A 22,023-nucleotide genomic window follows, 5' to 3' on the forward strand; every position below is an offset into this window, starting at 1 on the left:
TTACAAAGATTTTGTGAAATTTTGAAAGGAAAAAAATTCAAAAATCGGCCATTACGACATCATTTATAATAGTCCCTCGGAAAAAAAGGTGCCTCCTCGTTGACAGCAAAACTTCTCACAGGATCATCTGAAGTAAAAAGAAAACAATTCCTTTTTTAATTAAGACCATAAACTAGGTATTGAACGAAGGAATGCAAAATACCGGTCTACGGCTGTAAATGCTTCTTCATTCGACGGGTGAATACGGTGAATGCTCAAGCAATTCGTACTTTAATTCGTTGAATTTTGTCATTGTTAAAACAACTTTGTAAGCAGGTGCATTGTCTTAATGAAATACGATTTTTTTGTGCTGCAAACCAGGTCTTTTCTCACGATTTCTTTCATCCAGCTGATCCAACAATCTGTAATAATATTCAGAGTTGATTTTTTTACCTTTCTGCAAATAATCAATCAACAAAACTCCATTTGCATCCCAAAAAACTGATGCCATAACCTTCTTTGCTGATTGTTGTGATTTCACCTGTTTGGAGCTAAATAACCAGGTCCAGTTCACTGTAAACGTTCTCGTTTCAATAAAGGACCATGGTGGTAGATCCAAGTCTCATCCATAGTTATAAAACGACGCAAGAAGTCGGGTTTATTCTGCTTAAAACGCTCCAAATTATGCTGAGAAGTTTGTTTTCGATCCAGTTTTTGTTGAATTATTAACTTGTGCGGCACTAACTTTCCAAACAGCTTTATCATATATAATTCTCCATGTAAAATATGAAGTACTCGTTCGTCTAAGATGCCTATGACATAAGCAATTTCACGTTTAGTTAAACTTGGATCTTCACTAACAATATTAAGAACTTGCTCAATGATTTCTGGTGTGGTTGTGGTTTTTGGTCGTCCTTCGCGTGAAACGGCTTCAAGCCGAGTACGACCACGTTTAAATTCACCAGCTCCAACTGCAAATGTTCGTTTTGGAGCTAGTAGTGCTATTTCTTGGTAAGCACTACTCACTTTTCAAGCAACCTGTACAACTAACTAAAAAGCTGTGAAACCCATGTAACCTAATAGATTTAAAATTTTGTTCACTCACATTCATATATATATATTTTGATTTTACTTTCATACACAGTATATGAACGAGTATATGCACAACTGTGTTCATAATGGTGTCTACAGGCATTTTTTTTTTTTTGTTTTATAGTAAGGGGAAGCTTCGAAAGCTGAAGTGTGGAACTTTAATCCGCTAAACCTAACCTGCTCCCATCTCATATCTTTCCCATGGAACCACCGGACTAAGTATTACTTCATGGTGTCTACAGACATATGTATTTACATACAAGTATGTAGCTTTGTTTATACATTGCTCAAGCAGATAATTTCTTAGCAGCGTTTAAATTAGCTTAGAATTGTTTAATGAACGACTTGAGCACGTTTTGCTGCTGTTTATATTACGGTTGTTAACCCCAAAAGTAGAGAAGCGATTTTTTTAAGGTCTAGACATGAGAAATTCGGCTTAAGTAAATACATATGTATGTATAATATATATATTCTTTGTGCACGCGGTAAATCTTTCATTCACTTATAAATTCTTATTACTTACAGTGCAATCAAACCAAATCATAATTAACTCAAATGTCAATTTTAACATATATTTTATTAAATTCATTTATTACAGACACATACGTCATAAGGGTTTTGAGATTACCACACTAGCTTATTGTATTCTAATAAATTGTTACGGCTATATTGAACGTACAGACTAACATACATACATACAAATGGATTTTATTTAATTTGTATTTCGTTACTTTCATGTACTCTCAATTCATTTCAATGTACTTTGAATTATTTGTAATATTGTTGATTTTGTACTAATTTAAGAATATGATTAGGTATATAATTTTAATTGGGTGATGAAAATAAATGTCACTTTTCAAGTCTAAAAATACAAAGATATACAGGGTCAAATATAGGGGTACATAGGTATTTGTATATATAAAGATTCTTATGTATATCGAGCCTTGACCGACAAAATAACAAGTCAATCTTACAGATGTCACTTTTGATTTTCATAAGGTGAGTCGCAGCGCACAAATCTGGGTTGCAAAATATTTGTTCATACCAATGCCAAAATTCTGAGCGTATTTCTACCAAAAACACATCGGCCTAAAACTTATAGGTCACTCAATTTGGAGGTTACTAACAAAGTTCAGACTCCAAATAAGTTGAAGTGTATAGGAAGCGAAGCTTAGTGACGTTAATGCTTTGAATACAAAGATGACTGCATGACAGCGAAATTTTCTCTTCGGCAAATGTCGTCTTGAAGCCAGCTTCTTGAACATTTTAAAGACGGCAGCGACCTTTCACTTCAATGAAATTTATTGAGTAAATAGGTCGACGTGTTTTAAATTATCAATATGACTAAATCGACGCAGCTCATCCCGCTGATCATTTAGATATATATTTTATAGATTCTCCGACGTTTCCTTCTGGGTGTTACAAACATAGTGGCAAACTTAATATACCCTGCTCAGGATATAAAATATATTTACATTTAAATCATGACTGGTTGTCGTCTACACTTGCTTCTAAACCTATAATACCCTTATTATTATTAGGCAAATTTGCTTACAAACATAACCTCAAAATTTCGCAAAAGTTATGTTTATCGTTGCCAAACTGTAAATGCATCGTAAAGTGAGTGATAATATTTTGTTGTGCACGTTATTTTGGCGGTTAAAGCTCGATAAATAAAAAATAAAATAAAAAAACCATAATAATGTTTATAGTGTTAACTTAATACCACTCAATGCCAAAAAAAAGTCAGTCACCAGGATCCACGCTTAAAATCCAGCAGCAGTATCAGTTTCGCAGTTGTTGTAAAGAATTAAATCCATTACGCTGCCGTGTATAGAATGTGCACCATCCCAAGTACAATTACCACAGTTCTGAAAATGCTTTTACTATGGAAAGAATGTCCAATTATTTAATATATTTAGCAATACTCACATCACATATATAAAAGTGTTCTTTAGAACGCAATATATGGGAGTTAATGCGGTTTAGCTTGATCGGCTTGCCACGATAGGTCGTTTTTGATTTCAAAATATCTGGGTTCACATTTACTAAAATTCGGTATGAAAATGTGTTTTAAGAAAATATAAACAGTAACACTATACTCGTATGTATATGTATACGTACATAAGTTAAATGTTCGCTCATATGGCGATACATTTCCGGCACTCAATTCCTTGACGTCATCTAAAGCCTGACCATAGCGCATAACCTGCAATTCATGCCTCAATGCCAAAATAAATTCATTGCTATTGCAATGTAGGCAGCGCGTAAATAGATTGTTCTCGTAGATTTTGATATCCAATAGGCGTAGTATATTCAACACTTGCTCTACGCTGGTATCATCCGGTATTAGGAGGCATTGTGTTTGTGGCAATATTTTGAGGAATAAATCATAACGCGTGTCCCGCGTGAGTACATAACGATTCTCTCTTTTGGCTATATTCACATAGTGACTCAAATTATCTTTAATTATTTCCATACAGTCAATGCCTAATTTGCGTAGTTCCTTCGAGAGGCCATATAACATTCTATCGCAGATGAATTTTGTGTTAATTGTGCTAAATCGTTAAATTAAATATAAAGAATTTAATATTAACAGGCTTATAAACATAAATATATACAATATGTATTAGTTTACCCAAGAACGTTTGCGCTGACAGCAGGAACTTTGGCTATATTGACTTTGGCTGGCACAGATGTGCTGCATTCATTGTTGTGTTCCGTGAAAGCGCGTTTCATGCGGAATAAGTAACCGGTTTTGCCAGTTGTGACCTCATTGACGACCTCGTCAAAATCCAGGCCTATACCTAAAAGAATCTCCACAATTACTTGGTACACTTGCAGCAAACAATGCGCATCCAAAGCTGCAATGGAGTAATCATACATTAAAAGTATACCAATACACTTGATTAAGCATGTGTTTTGAACATTTTGCAAGCAAATATTTCATTTATTTACCCGCATAAACAATTTGATCGTGACGCAGCGGTCGATTGGCCCAATTCGAGCACTGATTTGATTTGTCCAATTTTTTACCCAAACACAATTCAGTTAATGCACATAAACTGCCGCCGGAATTTGAGCCACAACCAAATGGAAATTTTACAATTTGTAGGTACTTGAGTCGTCGCCATAATTCACGCAAATCCAAGTAGCAGGTTTTCGCATTCAAATTTAATTGCAACGGCAATGATTTGTGTAGCATACGCAAATCTTGATGTAGAGAGAAACCTACTTTCAAAATCTCCAAATTGTTGAACACTCGTTGCCCGAGCTGTTGCCATAACTCCTCGCCAAGTTGTGGAGAAAGGCAATCTAATAGGTAAACGCGATGCGGTGTAGCTATTTGTAAGAGAGATATAACGTTTTCATTACAGACAGATGGCTTCCACTCAGAGTCAAATGCGATAAGTAATTGTCCTTCCAAGTATTCTAACATTTCATAAAATTTCGCACGATCATCAATTAATACAACACATTCAATGGGTAGTGCTAAAGTTAAATAATTATTAGGTATAGTTGCATTTGAACGTTTTGATTTGTTAGTAGCACCACCGATATTTACGGAACTTGTAGTTTCATTGCTGCTGATATTTAGCATCTGAATTTCATCGGTATTTTCTAAAGGCTGTTGCCGTTTCAAATTCTCGCGTATATCGTCTGCGATTTCCTCCAGTGGTATGTTAAAATAATTTATCCAATATTTCACTTCTTCATAATCACCATATGAGGCGACATTTGTTATCAAGTCCATTTGTAATGGCCTGGTGCTGGCGGCATCACGTGCCAATTCACGATATGCATCACAACTCATGCCGCCATCTCGATATTTGTGCCACAAAAAATGCATATATGAACAAGCCTTTGTGAAATTGAGGTTGGGTGTAAAATGGTTGTCAATTTTGTATGTCTTCGCCAACCGTGTGACTAGCTTGGACATTGGGCGATACGTTAAAACATTATGTTTGACATCTTTGTACTCATATTTTCTATTAAATAAAACAATTACTCGGTAATTTTTGTGAATAAAGCAATACTACACATATAAGCTTGAAACTTACGTTAATATTTCAACACAATGTTCAAATACAGTCTTTTGTTTATCCAGTAAGGAATCAAGGAATTGCACAGTGGGCAAAGCCAAATCCTTAGCATCATTAAGATACATCTCTGCCAGTGGCACTTTATCTTGTAAAATTAATGGGAATATTATGTCGAAAATGCCAAAAAGGTGAGTAATTTGCAAGTTCATCGTCCAATATGCAGCCTGTAAAAAGTTGCAATTAACTGTTTGTGTAAATACTTCAATTATATCTAAGAATATACATCTTTAAAATGCCCTTGTGTTATTAATTCCTTTATTTTAGGCACCAACAGTTCACATATCTTATTCAGTTCGTACGTGATCATCACAGATTTATATAGCGATACTATACCGCAAGTCTTCACAAAATTGAAAGCAACCATGCGCGTGTTGTCAGAACAATTAGCTGTTATTTCTGGATATTGTGTATGGAGGTCACAAATGGTTTCCAGTACTACATACATTTATAAGAATTTTATTAAGACATAGCGTAAATGTGATAAAGACAAGTCTTACTAAATAACGCCAAGTTTTTGTTTTTTAAATTATTACATCCTGGACAATTCGCAAACAATTTTAAGGCAAGCAACAGAGGATCCTGATGTCTCTTGAGCATCACTTTGAGATTGTGCTGAGCAGAAGGGGTACGTTTGTCTAGACAAATGATATATGTAGTTACGTAGTTTTTGTTATTGTAAATGTATATCTAATGCGTTATTACAATTATATTATTCTGAACACTTTAGTTTTTTTTTAAATATACTAACATGAATTCCATTGCTCTTTGTAGTTCTGAAACCAGTTGTCGACGTCGGCGCTGAGGGTGCGATCGAAGTTTTCGTTATTCAGCCCAGCAGCAATAGCAATGTCTGGTACGACGGTTATTTTCTGCACCATTTCAGAGAGACAACCAAAATCCGGGTCGTCTTCATATCCAGCTGGAATACCACGATAACTCATCCTTAACAATGTTTTGCAACGTAATTTTGTGTTATTTTTTTAATGATAAAATAAGTAATTCCAAATGTCGCTAATGTTGAGGTGCATCTCATAGCGCTGCCATCCTTTGCAATAAAGCACATTATCGAACTACCGCGCGATAAACGAAATGTTTTTTTCATTTTTTACCAATAATACAAAAATTATCATATCCATTTTTAAAGTTAAAGATTTAGCATAAACATATATAATTAAAATATTTAATCTACGTAAGTAAATATTTGTATTGAAGGCAAAAAGGTGCGTGAACACACTATGTATGTTAACAACGTATTTGAAATTAATTGGAATTTTTATCGATTATTTAAATGTCACCTCTATCATTCCTAATAACATTTTATAATTGTTTGTCAGAAAGCGTCAATTTTCATCTCGCGATATAAACCAAGGATAACGTGAATTTGCTGGAAACGTGATAAAAATATAGGCTTGAACCGTTTTATTCGGTGTAGCCAGTAAATAGATTATTAGAACAATGGAAACCACTGAAAACGGTAAGTGAATCGAATAGACGTATAGAGACGTGTAAGCTGTAAGTGAGGTTAAGTTCCTTTTCACAAAAGTTTTACGCATTTTCAATATTTTTTATAGAAGTTTCTAATGGAACTGTTGAACCCATTGTTAATGGCACTACCGCATTAACGCTTCCTGATAAGGTAATAGAATCCGATAATTGTATACCGAATCCGGATAATGGTGCAGATGACTCGGCCATAAAAACAACAAATGAAGAAAATCAAGAAAATAACCATAGCCCCAGTGTTATTGATAAGACTGCAGAGAACTCAACAAAATCACGCTCACCAAGCCCTCAGACACCAGCGTCTCCAACTAGACCAGATGCTATTAACGAAAAAGGAGATACTGAAAGTATAAATAAAAATAGCCCAAGAACAAAAAGTCGTAGTCGAAGCCCAAACGAAAATAATGTGCCAGCTGAAGTTATCACAGAAAGCAATAGAGTTGGCCGTAGCCGTAGTCGAAGTTTGAGTGCTGCATCTAAAGATGGTTCTGTAAAAGATACAGGAAGCAAATCAAAAAATAAGGACGGAAATGAAAGTTCTATAGATCGTTCCAGATCGCGGAGTGGATCGATTCGCTCTCGAAGTGGTTCAAGAAATAGAAGCCGAAGTGGATCAAGACATTCTCGTAGTGGATCTCGCCGTTCGCATAGTGGATCGATTCGTTCTCGCAGCCGCTCCAGAAAGTCAAGAAGTGGATCGCGTCCTTCGCCGACGGGTTCTCAGCGTTCTCGCAGTGGATCTGTGCGCTCTCGCAGTAATTCACGCCGTTCTCATAGCGGATCCGGCCGATCTCGGAGTGGATCTAGACGTTCCCGTAGTGGATCCGCCCGATCGCGCAGTGGTTCCAGACGTTCTCGAAGTGGTTCAATCCGATCACGTAGTGGTTCCAGACGTTCACGCAGCGGTTCGAGAAGATCACGAAGTGGTTCATATCGCTCACACAGTGGTTCAAGACGATCACGCAGTGGTTCTAGAAGGTCGCGAAGTGGCTCTCGCCGATCTCGTAGTGGATCCAGACGCTCGCGCAGTGGTTCACGTCGGTCTAGGAGTGGTACCCGTTCACGTAGTGGATCACGTCGTTCACGTAGTGGCTCAGTAAGATCCCGCAGCAGATCTGGTAGTCGTAGTAGCCGAAGTAAGAGTCGCAGCCATTCTAAGTCTAAATCTAGATCACGATCTGGCTCTGTTGCACGCTCCAAATCGAGATCACACAGTCGCTCCAGATCAGTATCTAGATCGCGCTCGAGGAGTAATTCACGTTCGCCATCCGTTGTGAAGAAGGGTAAAAAAAGAAATATTCTAAGTGATTCTGAAGGTAGGTCTAATTCGAGGTACTAGTATTATACGCTTTTGATTTCAATTCTTTTTTATATTGAAGATGAAAGTCCGTCGACTACAAAAAAGCGCGCAAAAATAACAGATACAGACAATGAGGACGAAGAGGAGGAGAAAGATAAAGTGGTTGCCGAAGGTAATGAAGGCGAGTCCGCGCAGAAAAAAGCGAATGAAAGTTCTGATGATGAAAATATACCAATCGACGATAGCCGAGAGTATATATCGAAATTACGATTTCCCTGTAAATTATGCATAATTACACATTTTAAAATTATTTTTAGGAATGATAACTTCGTCTCGGACTTTGATGCCATGTTACTACGTAAAAAGGAGGAAAAGCGGGTACGTCGTCGGAAGCGTGATATTAGTTTGATAAATGATAACGACGACCTAATCGATCAGTTGATTGTCGGCATGAAAAATGCAGCAGATGAAGACCGTCAATTGAACATGGAGGGCAGACCCGCAACGAAAAAAATTTCAATGCTTAAGATGGTTATGTCCCAGCTTATTAAGAAAGACTTACAATTGGCCTTTCTGGAACACAACATATTGAACGTGTTGACGGATTGGTTAGCACCACTACCGAACAGAAGTTTACCTTGTGTCCAAATACGTGACAACATTTTAAGATTACTAGCAGATGTAAGCTAGAATTGAGTAATATGTATTATAAAGCTAAAGTATTGTTTTATTTTTAGTTTCCCACTATTGATAGAACTTATTTAAAACAATCGGGAGTTGGAAAAGCTGTAATGTATTTATATAAGCATCCACAAGAGACAAAGCCAAATCGCGAACGTGCTGGCCGTCTAATATCGGAATGGGCACGACCGATTTTTAATTTGAGTTGCGATTTTAAGGCGATGTCAAAGGAAGAACGACAAGAGCGCGATTTAGCACAAATGCCACGTCGACAGAAGTCGCCAGAACCGCAACCAACAACATCCTCAAACAAGAAAAAGGGTTTAAACTCCGCCTTTGCAAATACTGACGAAAAGCCATTACGTCCAGGCGATCCTGGTTGGGTAGCTCGTGCACGTGTACCCCTGCCGTCAAATAAGGACTACGTTGTAAGGCCGAAATCAACTGTCGAAGGAGAAATTTCATCGGTATGTCAAAAATATAAATACTAGTGTAATAAATGATAATATTATATTAATTATTATTTTGCTTTATAGTCGACGAAGCGTAAACCAAATCGTTTCGAAAAGCATATGAAAAAATTTTTGGACGCCAAACGGTTGAAATCGTCAAGACGTGCTGTTGAGATCTCCATTGAAGGCAGGAAAATGGCACTATAAGCTATGTACGGCGTAGTGGTCGTAATTAATATTTCTAAAGTGATAGAAAATCTACTACAATAAATTGAATGTATTGTCTGTCCCATGTATATTCTAATGTAATTGTTCTACCACTCTTTATATGCCTAATGCTAACTGCTAGATATTGCTTACTGAAGAACCCATCAATAGGTATTACAACAAATATATATGTATGTGGAAATACATATGTATATCACACCGTTTGGGAGTATTTATGAATGAAATTTAAATAAATATAAATCTATTAAAATTATCTCAACATCTTTTCAATGACTAAATTTTATATGTTAAGGTTAACAGGTTAAATAAAAACCGAAAATGCTGTTGCAAATTTAATTAGCAAAAAATAATCGCTAGTAAGAGATTACAATGCATCTCCTGATGCTGAATACATAAATAGTAGATCTCAAAGGATCCGTTATTCTCTTGAAAATACTGCAAGAAAGCAAAGATATTTGCAAAGCATCATCAAATGACAGATTAATCGCACAACTTGCGATATTCATTTTTGTTGCGTAATAATTAGCTCTAAAAACATAAATATTTCAAAATTAACTTATTCGCCCAATATTTGTCCAGCATCGATAAACACGCGTGCACTCAACGTATGAGAAGTTGGTGTGTTGGTCACCGTATTTACATATGTATACTCCATTGTGAAACCCACTTTCACCAAATCACCAGCTTTCAACGATTCATCGGTTGTAAACGGCAGACGTATTGAGACCTTATTCGATTTACGCCAGATAATAAAGCTATAATAAATAAATTAAAAAAATGAGCATATGTTTTTGTCATTCGTTTGTACAAATGAATTACTCTGGTTCCTCACGCGGCGTTTGCACATCTTCGTCGAATTCGGTAGAATCGTCGCGTTGATTAAGCACAAAGTTTAACTCACTGTTTTTTAATTTGACATTTTCTTTTTGCTTAACAATGCGTGGATCTTCTATAAGTGATGTTTGTCTTGAAAGTGTGGTGCTCGTCAACGAAGGCGAGCTTGTTATTGATTTTAGCGATTCGGCAGCTGCGTTTGTTGCTGTGTTTTCCTTAATTTTACAAGCGAGTTTAAACTCTTCAATCATTCCCAATTCTTCAGCAAGCGTTGGTAATTCCTTTATTTTTATAGACATGTCATGCATTGTTGGGTTAGTGAATTTAAGTATAATCGAACCCGATTTGCCAGCATTCAAAACTTCTTCACTACGCACGAGTAAAACGTCAGGAACATGATAATTTGCGAACAGCTGTATGCGATACTTCACCGAAGTGGGATGGTACTCCGGTTTAATCACATTATGCTCACACTGACGGCAGCGCAAGGAGCGCTTAATCCATAAAATTCTGCGTTGAGGATACAACTTATTCACAGTAAATGGCTGATCGGATGGTTGACCATGGCGTTGCTGAATATTGCTTACTGTGAAAATGCACGAGTTTCTAAACTATATTACATGTGTGCTTTGAATTATAGTTATTTACCGTTACGCAAATTTATTGGCTGCGTGAAAACATCTGCGGGTAGATCTTCAAGCTCATCTGTGGCAACAGACGGCGTGATATTCACAGGCTTAGCCTTTTGAGTATTTTTATCAGGCCAACCGATTTGGCGACGTATCATCGAAACGGTTAAACCAGTGCGATCCTAAAATGAAAGCGTTGAGCATTGCAATTAAATTAAATATAATTATTAAATTGTTTACATACGGTCAAAGATGGAAATTTGTGTGCTTTTGGCGTTTTACGTCTTAAATATTCCTGCTTCTCTTGTTTGTCTTGCAAAACGACTGCCTGATAATATTCTAGCAATGCATTAAAACGCGTCTGATATGAGCATTCGTTTTCTGGCCATGCACCAGTTGCTATAAAGTAAATATTTATAAGCATAAAGTAATGTCAACCCATGTATGTATTTCTACTTACCAACATTCTGATCAGGTATGCCGACGTCGCGCGATGTCCAGCGGCAGCCCAAACAAGAAAGATAATACATTTTTTTTGTTACGGCCTTAACACTATCACCTTCTCCCTCCTTAGGTGAGTCGTCCGTTTTCCTGTTACAAACCCAACATATATAAGTTTTTGAACAATTAATGTTATATGGTACTCTAGCTTACTTCGGTACCACAACCATTGTGGCTCGCGCAGATAAAGTATGTTGACAACAGGGACAATTGAAACAATTGGTGCAGCAATTCTTTTTATGCTTTGCCTCCGATGAGGGTATGTTTTCCAAACAATTGGAACAGAAATGCGAGTCCACCTATTGAATACAATCATATATATATATATATATATATATATATGTATGGAGACAACAAGTCTGCCCATTTAGGCAACAAATTACTCACTTCATGGCAGACACAGAAACCACACCTCAGCTTCAAGCAGTGACGACAGAAAAATAATTTTGTTATTGGATTTACAAGGCCACAGGTGCAGGCATAATTCACTACACTATTTTGCATGAAATTCGCCATAGTTTTACGAAATGTTTACGATTTTCACTGTTCTAAAAAAGCAAATCCTCTTTAAGAGCCGATTATGTGGTGATGACTGCATTGAACAATTGTAGAGTTGCCAACCTGATTTTATTTACTAATGTTCAGCAGTCGTTGCCGAAAATATAGCGTATCTATTTCTAGGTACATGAAAAATTGGATTAAAAATATTAATAATATATGTATAATTAAAGAATACTATGCACCGCTTGATATTATTATCATATTTTGAACAGGTTATATTAAGTATGTACTACACAGAAGTAAACTATATATATAAATAATCAGCCTGACGAGTTGAGTCGATATAGTCATGTCCGTCTGTGTGTTTGTATATACGCACATATAACACAGCCTTTTCTCACCAACAAGCTGTTCATTTTTCCGAACCGCGAATATCGGACCAGCATAGCTCAAGGCTGCTATACAAACAGATCGATCCAAATTAAGTATGGTTGTATGGAAAACTTTTTAATTGGATAATATATCTCGAAATTAGGCATTTTGATACACCATCGTAAGGCCTTTATATCTTGACATCACGTTTCATTATTGTGTTCACACCATTTTGTGCCCTTAATGAAACTCCTTATCTCCCTTATGTTTTTTGCAGATAGACATTTAAGGTTTGGTATCTGATGGATTCCAAGAGTTCGAAATTTAGTTTGTAATAGAGCTGGGCACTTAGATAGGAAATGTAGAACCGTTAGAGACTTTATTAGGAATCTACCAACAAAAGCACAGAGTAAAGGATAGAGTACATTCAACGAGTTGGCGAAAATATTTATTCATATTTTCAGTTTAAAGGCATCTAAAATCTTCAAAATGAACTTTTAATATATAGACAAGCATGATGGCATGAAGATATACAAGGGGTACCGCTATGAAGTGAGCGTTACGATACAACTGTGTTGGTAAGGAACACTTGTTGTGAACGAGCATTAATTTTTTTTCTGTTGGGTTGGCATGATATCTGTCAAATATATTCAATAACCTTATATGGATGGAAACATTTTAAGAATCGATTATCGATTGCGATTTGAAGAATCGAATAGTCGAGCACAAGAATCGATTCTAATCTAAATGATCAACAATTTTTATAGTTAATAAATTTATTTATAGTATCGCAATGCCATGATCGGGTATTTCAAATTTATTAAATAATAAAGCACAAAAATAATTTATAACACCATCTTTCTCACTCGCGCGATGTAGTGAGATTATAATTAGCAACATTTAAATCTATTTTGTGTGTTTTATTTAGTAGGTCAATCTAACTTTTATTATAATTCAGCTGCTTCGTACATTTATTACACTAACATTAGATCCATTATTTACTTTTTTAAAATAAATCCGTCCGTGGTTTTAATAAAAATATTGAAAAATAATAATATTTAGTCGTAAATATATAAATAATAAGTAAATAAATAAATATATATTTGTATGACTTTCTATCACACGGTTTGTTATGATATTTAATGGTATGTAGAACTTGAAACTAACTATTTATAAGATAAGATAGGTTAATCTAACTTTTATTATAATTCAGCTGCTTCGTACATTTATTACACTAACATTAGATCCATTATTTACTTTTTTAAAATAAATCCGTCCGTGGTTTTAATAAAAATATTGAAAAATAATAATATTTAGTCGTAAATATATAAATAATAAGTAAATAAATAAATATATATTTGTATGACTTTCTATCACACGGTTTGTTATGATATTTAATGGTATGTAGAACTTGAAACTAACTATTTATAAGATAAGATAGGTTAATCTAACTTTTATTATAATTCAGCTGCTTCGTACATTTATTACACTAACATTAGATCCATTATTTACTTTTTTAAAATAAATCCGTCCGTGGTTTTAATAAAAATATTGAAAAATAATAATATTTAGTCGTAAATATATAAATAATAAGTAAATAAATAAACATATATTTGTATGACTTTCTATCACACGGTTTGTTATGATATTTAATGGTATGTAGAACTTGAAACTAACTATTTATAAGATAAGATAGGTTAATCTAACTTTTATTATAATTCAGCTGCTTCGTACATTTATTACACTAACATTAGATCCATTATTTACTTTCCTTAAATAAATCCGTCCGTGGTTTTAATAAAAATATTGAAAAATAATAATATTTAGTCGTAAATATATAAATAATAAGTAAATAAATAAATATATATTTGTATGACTTTCTATCACACGGTTTGTTATGATATTTAATGGTATGTAGAACTTGAAACTAACTATTTACCTAACCGTAAAATCGAATGTCAAGATTCTTGATCGATTTTGGAAGGTAAAGGTCGACTCCGAAAAATCGATTATTTTGTGGGAAAATTCGCTTCTCGAGTAGAATTGAAAACGAGTCTTTCACCCCTATAGCCTTACAGTCATTGAACAAGCGACATTGCATTTTTTCATTGTGTTAAAAATGTCAAATTTTGTACCGGAAAATGATGATTTGCGAAAAGCATTAATTTTTTGCTTTCATTTGAATAAAAGTGCTGCAGAGTCGCATCGAATGCTTATCGAGGCATATGGTGATCATGCTCTATCAGAAGCAACATGCAAAAGATGGTTTCAACGGTTCAGAGTTAATGATTTTGATGTGAGAAATGAAGAACGTGGAAGACCACCAAAAAAGTTTGAAGACGCCGAACTGAAAGCAATGCTGGATGAAGATGATACTTTGAGTCAAAAGCAAATGGCAGCCAAATTAAATGTTTCACAACAAACAATTTCAGACCGTTTGAAAGCTATGGGAAAGATCCACATGGGTGGAAAATGGGTAGATAAGTGAAATTTGGAAGGAGATCTTTATGAGGAATCTACCAACAAAAGGACATAGTAAAGGATAGAACTACATTCAACGAATTGGGATTTGTGAAAATATTTATTAATTTTTTTATTTGTAAGGCAATGTAATTCTGCTAAGTGAACTTTTAACAAATATACAAGAATTATTGCATGTGGTTATATAGTATACTTAGTTTCGAATTATAATAAATTTTTTAATAAAGCTAATTTTATTTAAAAATGCATATATTGGCAATGTACAAAATGTTATTCGAAAATGTCAACTCTGATCACAAAGTGTGGACTTCCAAAAGGCCAATCATCTTTAGCTATGAAACCAGTAATATTGCTTTTAAGCCACTGTTGGATGGTTTTTGTATGTGTGTGTTGGAGAAGAATATTGCTGGAACATTTATCAGTTGGAGGGTGACAATACGAGCCTAATTCGCTTTAGGCGCATAGTGACCAGTTGACCGACGGTAGGCTTTCAAGTGGAGATCATCTCGAATAAGTCTTGACATTGATCGGGTCGATATATCCATTTCTCTTGACATAGGTGATTTTCTAAGAGGATTTCACCGAATAAGTTCGCGAACAGTTTTCATGCAAAAATTTTAATTGCTTCGAGGACGACCACTTCTCATTCTGTCATGTTTAGAAAAAACGTTCAATAGTGCAGAAAAAAACATTCTCGAAATATTAGGTTTTTTAAGAATCTCATAAATTTTACTTGCTCATTCCACATTTGAGTAAAGCAACCACCACAATATCATTTTCATTCTACTGAATTGTTAATACGCGAAATCAACCACTGAACTAATTATTATATACGAGTAGATATACAAATTATAATTAAAAACAAGTAAGGAATGCCTGAGTTTGGATGCAACCGAACATTTCATAATCTCGCAACATGCAAGGCTCAAAGCTGGCTAAATATCTTCAGGTTTTGGTAATAATAACAAATGTAGGGAAAGCGGTCATTGTTGACGGAATCATGAATGGATAACAATAAAATTTGGTATCATATTAACTTAATTTAAAGGTCATAGGTAGCCTTAAGTTTATTACTATATTTTACTTCCCGTTAGCGAAAATTATACTAAAATTATCGTCAAATGAGATATACTATGTGCTGGAGTCCACATATGTAGCGTCTGAGTTCTTGAAAAGTTATTGTCCGATTTCGACAATTTTTGGGCGTAAGATGAAATACATTAAGAGAACTACTTTCACAAAGTTTTGTCCGAATACATTTATTGCCTCATGATTTGCTTAGTGGAAAGTAAAAGAATCAGATCGAATTTAAAATTGTGTTAGATGGGAAGTAGGCGTGGTTTTTGTATGATTTCGCTTATTTTCACACTGTAATGTAGGAATGCCAGAATAATATTACATACCGAATTTGGTTCAAATCGGTCGAGTAGACCCCAGAGATATGGATTTTCACCTAAATGTGAGCGATGCCATACCCATCGTCTAAATTTGACACTGGCTCCTATAAAGCCATCTCGTACCATATCGGGTGTAAAATTTTATGTCTTTGAGGCATTTAGTTATAAATTTATCGCACAGCTACAGCATGCACGAACAGACAGACGGACGGACAGACACTCACCTCGTCACGTCATCCTGATTTTGATTTCAACTAAATTCGGTACATAACATTCTTCTCGTATTTCTATGTTATAGTGCGAAAGTGGGCGAAATCGGATTACAACCAGGCCTATTTCTCATACAACACCATTTCAATTCCATCTGATTCTTTCACTTTCCACTATGCAAATCAAGCACCAATGATTGTACCGGAGTAAAACTTTGCGTGAATAATGCGTTTAAAGTGTGCCACCTTGTGACCGTCTCTAAATCCAAACAAAACTGTTCAAGCCCCTAGGTACTGAATATGTGAACCCCAGTGCCTATAGTTGACTTATTACCGAAAATATTGGTCAATGTGTAAAATATATAATTAAAATTCATATAATAAAATAATTAAATGAAACTCTCGATAATGGTATGTTTTGTGTCAAAAATGGATTGAATCGGACCAATAGTTTCTTTAATAACCTTCCTCCTTGCTAACACCTGAAGTAATTTCCCGGCATTGAACCTTATAGAATTTCCTTACTTGTTACTATCATACTCTGTAGCAACATATTGCAAAAGTATAATAACTGCACTTTTTTCTGCGTATTTGTCTTCGCTGTATGCATTGTAAGCTTTGTAACAGAATTTATGGAAAGACTGGGGATGTTCCGAGTTTCAATCACTGCGGCAGTATAGCAAGGCATCATATTCGACGCAAAAATGTTCCGTTCTCACGACAGTCGGGTCTATGTAACCGGATTTTTTTCCGGCCAAGGACTATCAACTTGGCAGAATTCTGCCGTTACAACAACAGCAACAACGCAAAAATGTTATAAGTATGAGCTGAGTATCTGGTGCAGTTATTTGCTTGCTCGACCATCCCCACTAATAAGGCTCCTATTACGGTTTTCAAGTCGACTGCATTTTGGTTGAAGTTTTGAAATTCGGCATTATGGTTTTCAAGTCAACTCGTAAAAAAATAAATTTCAGTTGAACTTCAACTTTTTTATGGTATTACGGTCTTCAACTTTGTGCCAGAGTATCAAAAAATTTCAACTGCTAACAAGCATATTGTTAAACATAAATTAATTTATATATGAAAAGTAAATTTCGAACATCAAGAGTCGATACAATCGACTACCCCCAAGAATATACTTTTTGAGTAAAACTAAAATTTTGAAGTGTTTTGCTCCTCTTCAGTCAATTGTGTTTTATCCACTGCGCACAAATATGTTTTATAATATTTAAAAGCAGGTTTTGTAACAACCATAGATATCATAAGTTGCTTCAGCGCAAAGTTAAAATCGCCTAAAATGCATTCAAGAAATATAACGTTACAAGTTCTTGAGCGATGTAAATAAAACTAATGTTTTTTTTTATAATATTTTAGCATTGTTTCTATCTTTAATTTATATCCGTTTATTACATTACATAATATGCAAATTAGTTCCTTTTTACTTTTTTATTTGTTATATTTCTCGTGTTGCGTGTATGTATCTTACTCATTCACTTTCCTCTTAATTTTTAGTTTATTTTGGATTTTTTATAAATAATGTAAAGCTACTTAAGTTTAATAATTTTGTAATTATAAATTTAATATATAATTTGTTGCTTTATACCATCATTATACAAATAATACAAATGCTCTAAATATTTATGTGTATATATACTTTGTTTTAGGTGCAGTTATGGACATACATTAGGTAGATGGTGAAAATTTTTGGATTAGCGGATGTGGAAAGGATACACGGGGGTTCTGTGCTCACGATTTACGTACTAATTAAATTTTATTATGCATTTTATTATATATGAATGTATATAAACCTACGTATGTACTACCAATTTTAATACAATTACAAACTAACTGGTCTCCCGTTTTTGTTTTCTGAAAGTTTTCCTTGCACATGTTAAGTGTCCGTACGTACAAATGTAAATATGTATGTGTATGTGTTTGTGTATGTTTATATATATATAAAGTCGGTCTAATTGTAATCGCCGCAATTCGACAGGTCGCCTATAATATCTTACATGCTGTCTGTATGTCCGCCAACTTGTCAATTTGGATTTTTACTTTAAGTTTTATTTACCACTAAGATATATCGAGTATGCATAAGTTCGAGTCTGCGATTTGTTATTATTTATGTATGTATGTTGACAAATTTAATGTATGCTTTTTCATAATTTTCCTCTCATATACATATCACCTGCTAATATTATATTTGTTTTTAAATATTTTATACAATAAAATTAAATTTTATACAGTTGCAAACGTCTACGAATTGCTTCGTAGAATATCGCTATTTTTTAAGAAAGATATTCAAAAGTCTTTATAATAGTTACATCCCTCTGCTGCATATACGTCACTTGCGTCATATTAACTTTACATCTTTAATACATATACATATATATTACTTTTGAATAAATATTGCGTATATATGGTATATACATACATATATACCAGGTTCGGCTTTATACAAGCTGCTACACATTAAATTATATCCAAGAATTAAAAGTAACTGTAGCTAAAGCAATCAAGTTTTGCACAAAATAAAAACACATTTACAAAAATATTAGCAAAATTTTGCAACTTTCAACCACCGTTTGTCAACTTTACATTTTATGTATAAGTTGTTATTTATCATCGACCCGATGCTGATGGCGACGGCGCTGTTTGCATACCACTAACACCTACATTCGGACCACCGTCTTCCTTCTTTGTGGGGTGATGGCCATCGACGGCAATCGGATGTGGCATGCCGCCAAGCGTCGAAGGCTTGCCGATGATCGTCGGTGGCGGTGGCACACTACCCGTTTGTTGATGATGTGGAGACTGTTGAATACGATGATGTGGTGGTGGCGGCGGTGGCCCTAAAGGACCGCCCACTGTCGGCGGCGGTATGGGGCTGGGCTCTTTACCGCGTAGATGTGCAGCTGACTGCGCCGCATACATACTTAAGGCGACTTTGTGTCGCTCCTCTTCGTGACGTAACGCCTCCATTATATTATAACGTAGCATTGGTGCATATGGATCACGGTAGGGATCCATTGGCCAACCGGGTGGACCGGGTGGGCCGAAATGTGTCATTGGTGGTCCGCCTAATGCTTGTGGCATCATTGAACGCGCGAGATGTGGCGGTGGTGGTGGTCCTACGGCATGTGGTCCATGTCGTCCGGCCATGAATGATGCATGATGAGCGGCAGCCGCCGCACTAGCTTGCGCCACCGCTATGGATTGATGATAACGTGCGTCGCCCGCCGCGGCTGCAGCTGCTGAAGCACGCATGAGTATTGCGTCTTGTTCTTCTTTGGTGCGCGGGTGTTCCTCTTTGATACGTATCTCGCCAACGCTGGGCCCGCCCAGCTGATCGTTGATGTTGCGATGTGGAGAACGATCACGTTGCGTTGTGTTCATAGCAGCAGCAGCAGCTGCGGCTTGCGATAGTTTGTTGCTCTCGTTTATGCGTTGTTGCTGCAACATGCGTTCACGTTCCAACTCTCGTCGTTCCAATTCACGGCGTTCACGTTCTTTACGCTCCCGTTCACGCTCTCGTTCGCGCTCACGTTCTTGCTGTTCACGTTTCATTTTCTCTTCCTTTTCTTTACGTTCGCGCTCTTCACGTTCACGACGTTGTCGTTCTCGTTCACGTTGTTCCCGGTCACGCATTTCGCGCTCACGTTCACGTTCCTCCGCCTCACGCCGTGCATTGTCCAGTGCCGGATCAGGTTTGAGTGGCCACATGGGAGAACTGGTAGCGCCAGGATGATAAGAGACAGTACGTTGCAGCCTATAATAGAAGTAAATATAATAATTTTCTTTTTTGGAAGCCTTACAATTACACAATTGTTTAAAAGTTTACTTACGGTCGCCACGTTTCACAGCCGAAATGCGATAAACCGAAACCAAAAGGTGCAGCATAACGTCCGTATGGTGAAACTGCAGTGCCTATCAAGCAAGAAGTAATAATATATAATATAAGTAATAGGTTGCTAATAAAATATGTTATGTTTGTTTAAACAAATTACCAATATGACTGGGTGGTGCTCCTATGAAACTCGTCGATAATGGCGATGTTTCAAATGGCGAACGTCCAGGCAAAGCGCCCGCATAGGCCGCCATAGCTCCGGGTGGCAAGTCACCAGGACGATGCAGCAAATGTGGTGAAGCGGAACTCAACGACAGCGCTGGCGATGTTTTAAGGCCGCTTAGCGTTACTGCTGATGAAGGCGATGGTCCAACAGTGCTGGCCGCACTTAAAGAAGAAGTAGCACCACCTTGTGCTACGCCCACTGGATTTCCCCCACCGAGCTGCGTATTGGCCAACTTATCAGGATTTTGCTTGTTTTGATTATAGTAAATTTCCCACGCGATACGCACATGCATGGCATTCCAACGACCAGTTTTCTGTTTAACAATATTAAGTGAGGTAATGAGTGAACTATGTAATTGCAATTATTTTCAAAGAATTTTTTTTGGTTTGTGTTTTCTCTATGTAATTGCATGTGAAGAAATGAAAATTGTAACATGGAAATTATTGGGAATACAAATTAGTGGCAGTTAAATGCGGCGATATGACGAATCTTCGATAGTCAGGATAATTAGGTACTGTAGCGATTTCATACCACTCTCTTAATATGAAATACTGTTTGGGAGAGAGTATAAATGCATGAACACCATAAAATTTTATCACACTGAAATCTCTTAAATAGGCCTCAAGGTTAAAATATAAATATTGCAAATATTAATTATCTTGACAACTAAATGTATTTGATGAAGTATCGAAACCTCAAACATAAAGAACCGTCAAGCATAGTACATATGTATTTCTGTTGAAAAAAAAAACTGATAAACCCTTTTTATCACACTTATTAGTATTAGCAAGTAGTCTATATTTAATTTATAATTCAATAAAGATAAAAATAATAAAAAAATAAGATTTAAAATTTTTTTAAATCATTTAACTAGCAGTAGTATTAAATAATATAATCTCTATGGCTTTATAAAAAATTTAGCGACTTTATTAAAAATTTATCAATTCGGTATTGCGAAGAAAATAGAAAAATTTGAGGATGCTCTCAAAAATTTTGTTTGAAGTTAATTTATTTTTATTATAGACTGAAGAGTACTTATTAAAAATATTAATGTTAGTTAAAATGGTTTTCTATATAATATATGGGCCGACTTAAAAAAAAATATTAATGACTGTAAGGGATTCAAAGATGGCAACAACTATGGCCATAATTTTGCAATAATTACAGCCTTAGTGAGGGTATGAAGAAGTTAACACAAATGATCTTAAATGCATACGGTATAATTTTGAAAATTGCTACAATGAAGGCTAAACTATATCATTACAAAAAACTTTTGTGATAAAAAAAATAGTTGCAGCTAGATAGAGCCATCCCAATATCAATTCCAATACGACACCGTTTAATTCAAAAATTTTACAAAATTATAGCATCTTGCAACATTAGTTAGGCTATTTAAGTCAATGTTAAGGTTTAAGTTTTGCTTTGCGATGTGCGGTTATAAATTTTTGGTTCGACATTTTTAATGCGAAACTCTCACACAGAAAATACGTTTATCTTAGGTAGTGATACGTAAGCTAATAGATTTTTACGAACCCCTTTTCGCTCCAAGTTTTTCTACATTACTTCAGGTTATTTTACTTCGTAGAATAAGCAGCTGTTTAGCCTTTCCTGTTTTAACCTTACTCTAATTAGTTATTATTGACGATCGTTTTTCTACGCTACACAAATACTTTTTACGCAATATTTTC

General features: G+C 35.5%; 4 protein-coding genes and 1 long non-coding RNA gene across 9 annotated transcripts in view; 2 read left to right on the forward strand and 3 right to left on the reverse strand.

Moving 5' to 3' along the window:
* Positions 1 to 1,629: 1,629 nt before the first annotated feature.
* Nbr (exonuclease mut-7 homolog) lies at positions 1,630 to 6,233 on the reverse strand. Its single transcript, XM_014238042.3, has 9 exons — positions 5,923 to 6,233; positions 5,672 to 5,809; positions 5,398 to 5,609; positions 5,133 to 5,338; positions 4,030 to 5,060; positions 3,710 to 3,935; positions 3,196 to 3,629; positions 3,004 to 3,119; positions 1,630 to 2,942 (listed from the first exon to the last, which is right to left on the reverse strand). Exons 1-9 carry the CDS (start codon positions 6,113 to 6,115, stop codon positions 2,838 to 2,840), a joined length of 2,661 nt encoding a protein of 886 aa, XP_014093517.3. The 5' UTR covers positions 6,116 to 6,233; the 3' UTR covers positions 1,630 to 2,837.
* LOC138857551 (uncharacterized) lies at positions 5,183 to 5,893 on the forward strand. Its single transcript, XR_011396669.1, has 2 exons — positions 5,183 to 5,302; positions 5,439 to 5,893. It is a non-coding gene; the product is annotated as an uncharacterized lncRNA (long non-coding RNA).
* Positions 6,234 to 6,475: 242 nt separating the features above from the next.
* LOC106619777 (IWS1-like protein) lies at positions 6,476 to 9,591 on the forward strand. The gene is made up of 6 exons (XM_014238032.3): positions 6,476 to 6,648; positions 6,746 to 7,993; positions 8,057 to 8,228; positions 8,295 to 8,658; positions 8,715 to 9,125; positions 9,195 to 9,591. Exons 1-6 carry the CDS (start codon positions 6,630 to 6,632, stop codon positions 9,315 to 9,317), a joined length of 2,337 nt encoding a protein of 778 aa, XP_014093507.2. The 5' UTR covers positions 6,476 to 6,629; the 3' UTR covers positions 9,318 to 9,591.
* Positions 9,592 to 9,657: 66 nt separating this feature from the next.
* On the reverse strand, positions 9,658 to 11,920 carry DCTN4-p62 (dynactin subunit 4). Its single transcript, XM_014238033.3, has 7 exons — positions 11,690 to 11,920; positions 11,456 to 11,601; positions 11,262 to 11,392; positions 11,046 to 11,200; positions 10,821 to 10,983; positions 10,158 to 10,758; positions 9,658 to 10,093 (listed from the first exon to the last, which is right to left on the reverse strand). Exons 1-7 carry the CDS (start codon positions 11,816 to 11,818, stop codon positions 9,895 to 9,897), a joined length of 1,524 nt encoding a protein of 507 aa, XP_014093508.2. The 5' UTR covers positions 11,819 to 11,920; the 3' UTR covers positions 9,658 to 9,894.
* Positions 11,921 to 17,697: 5,777 nt separating this feature from the next.
* Positions 17,698 to 22,023, reverse strand: part of tay (tay bridge) — a 28,045-nt gene continuing 23,719 nt past the window's right edge. For all 5 annotated transcript variants that reach the window (XM_014238030.3, XM_070109600.1, XM_014238029.3 and 2 more), the window contains 3 exons: positions 20,270 to 20,648; positions 20,108 to 20,189; positions 17,698 to 20,031 (listed from right to left, as the gene is read on the reverse strand). In XM_014238030.3, coding sequence (XP_014093505.2) covers positions 18,885 to 20,031; positions 20,108 to 20,189; positions 20,270 to 20,648 — 1,608 coding nt within the window. In that variant the 3' untranslated portion in view covers positions 17,698 to 18,884. The remainder of the gene's footprint in view (positions 20,032 to 20,107; positions 20,190 to 20,269; positions 20,649 to 22,023) is intronic.

The sequence above is a fragment of the Bactrocera oleae genome, chromosome 5, assembly GCF_042242935.1.
Source record: "Bactrocera oleae isolate idBacOlea1 chromosome 5, idBacOlea1, whole genome shotgun sequence".
In the NCBI taxonomy this organism is placed as follows: Eukaryota; Metazoa; Arthropoda; class Insecta; order Diptera; family Tephritidae; genus Bactrocera; species Bactrocera oleae.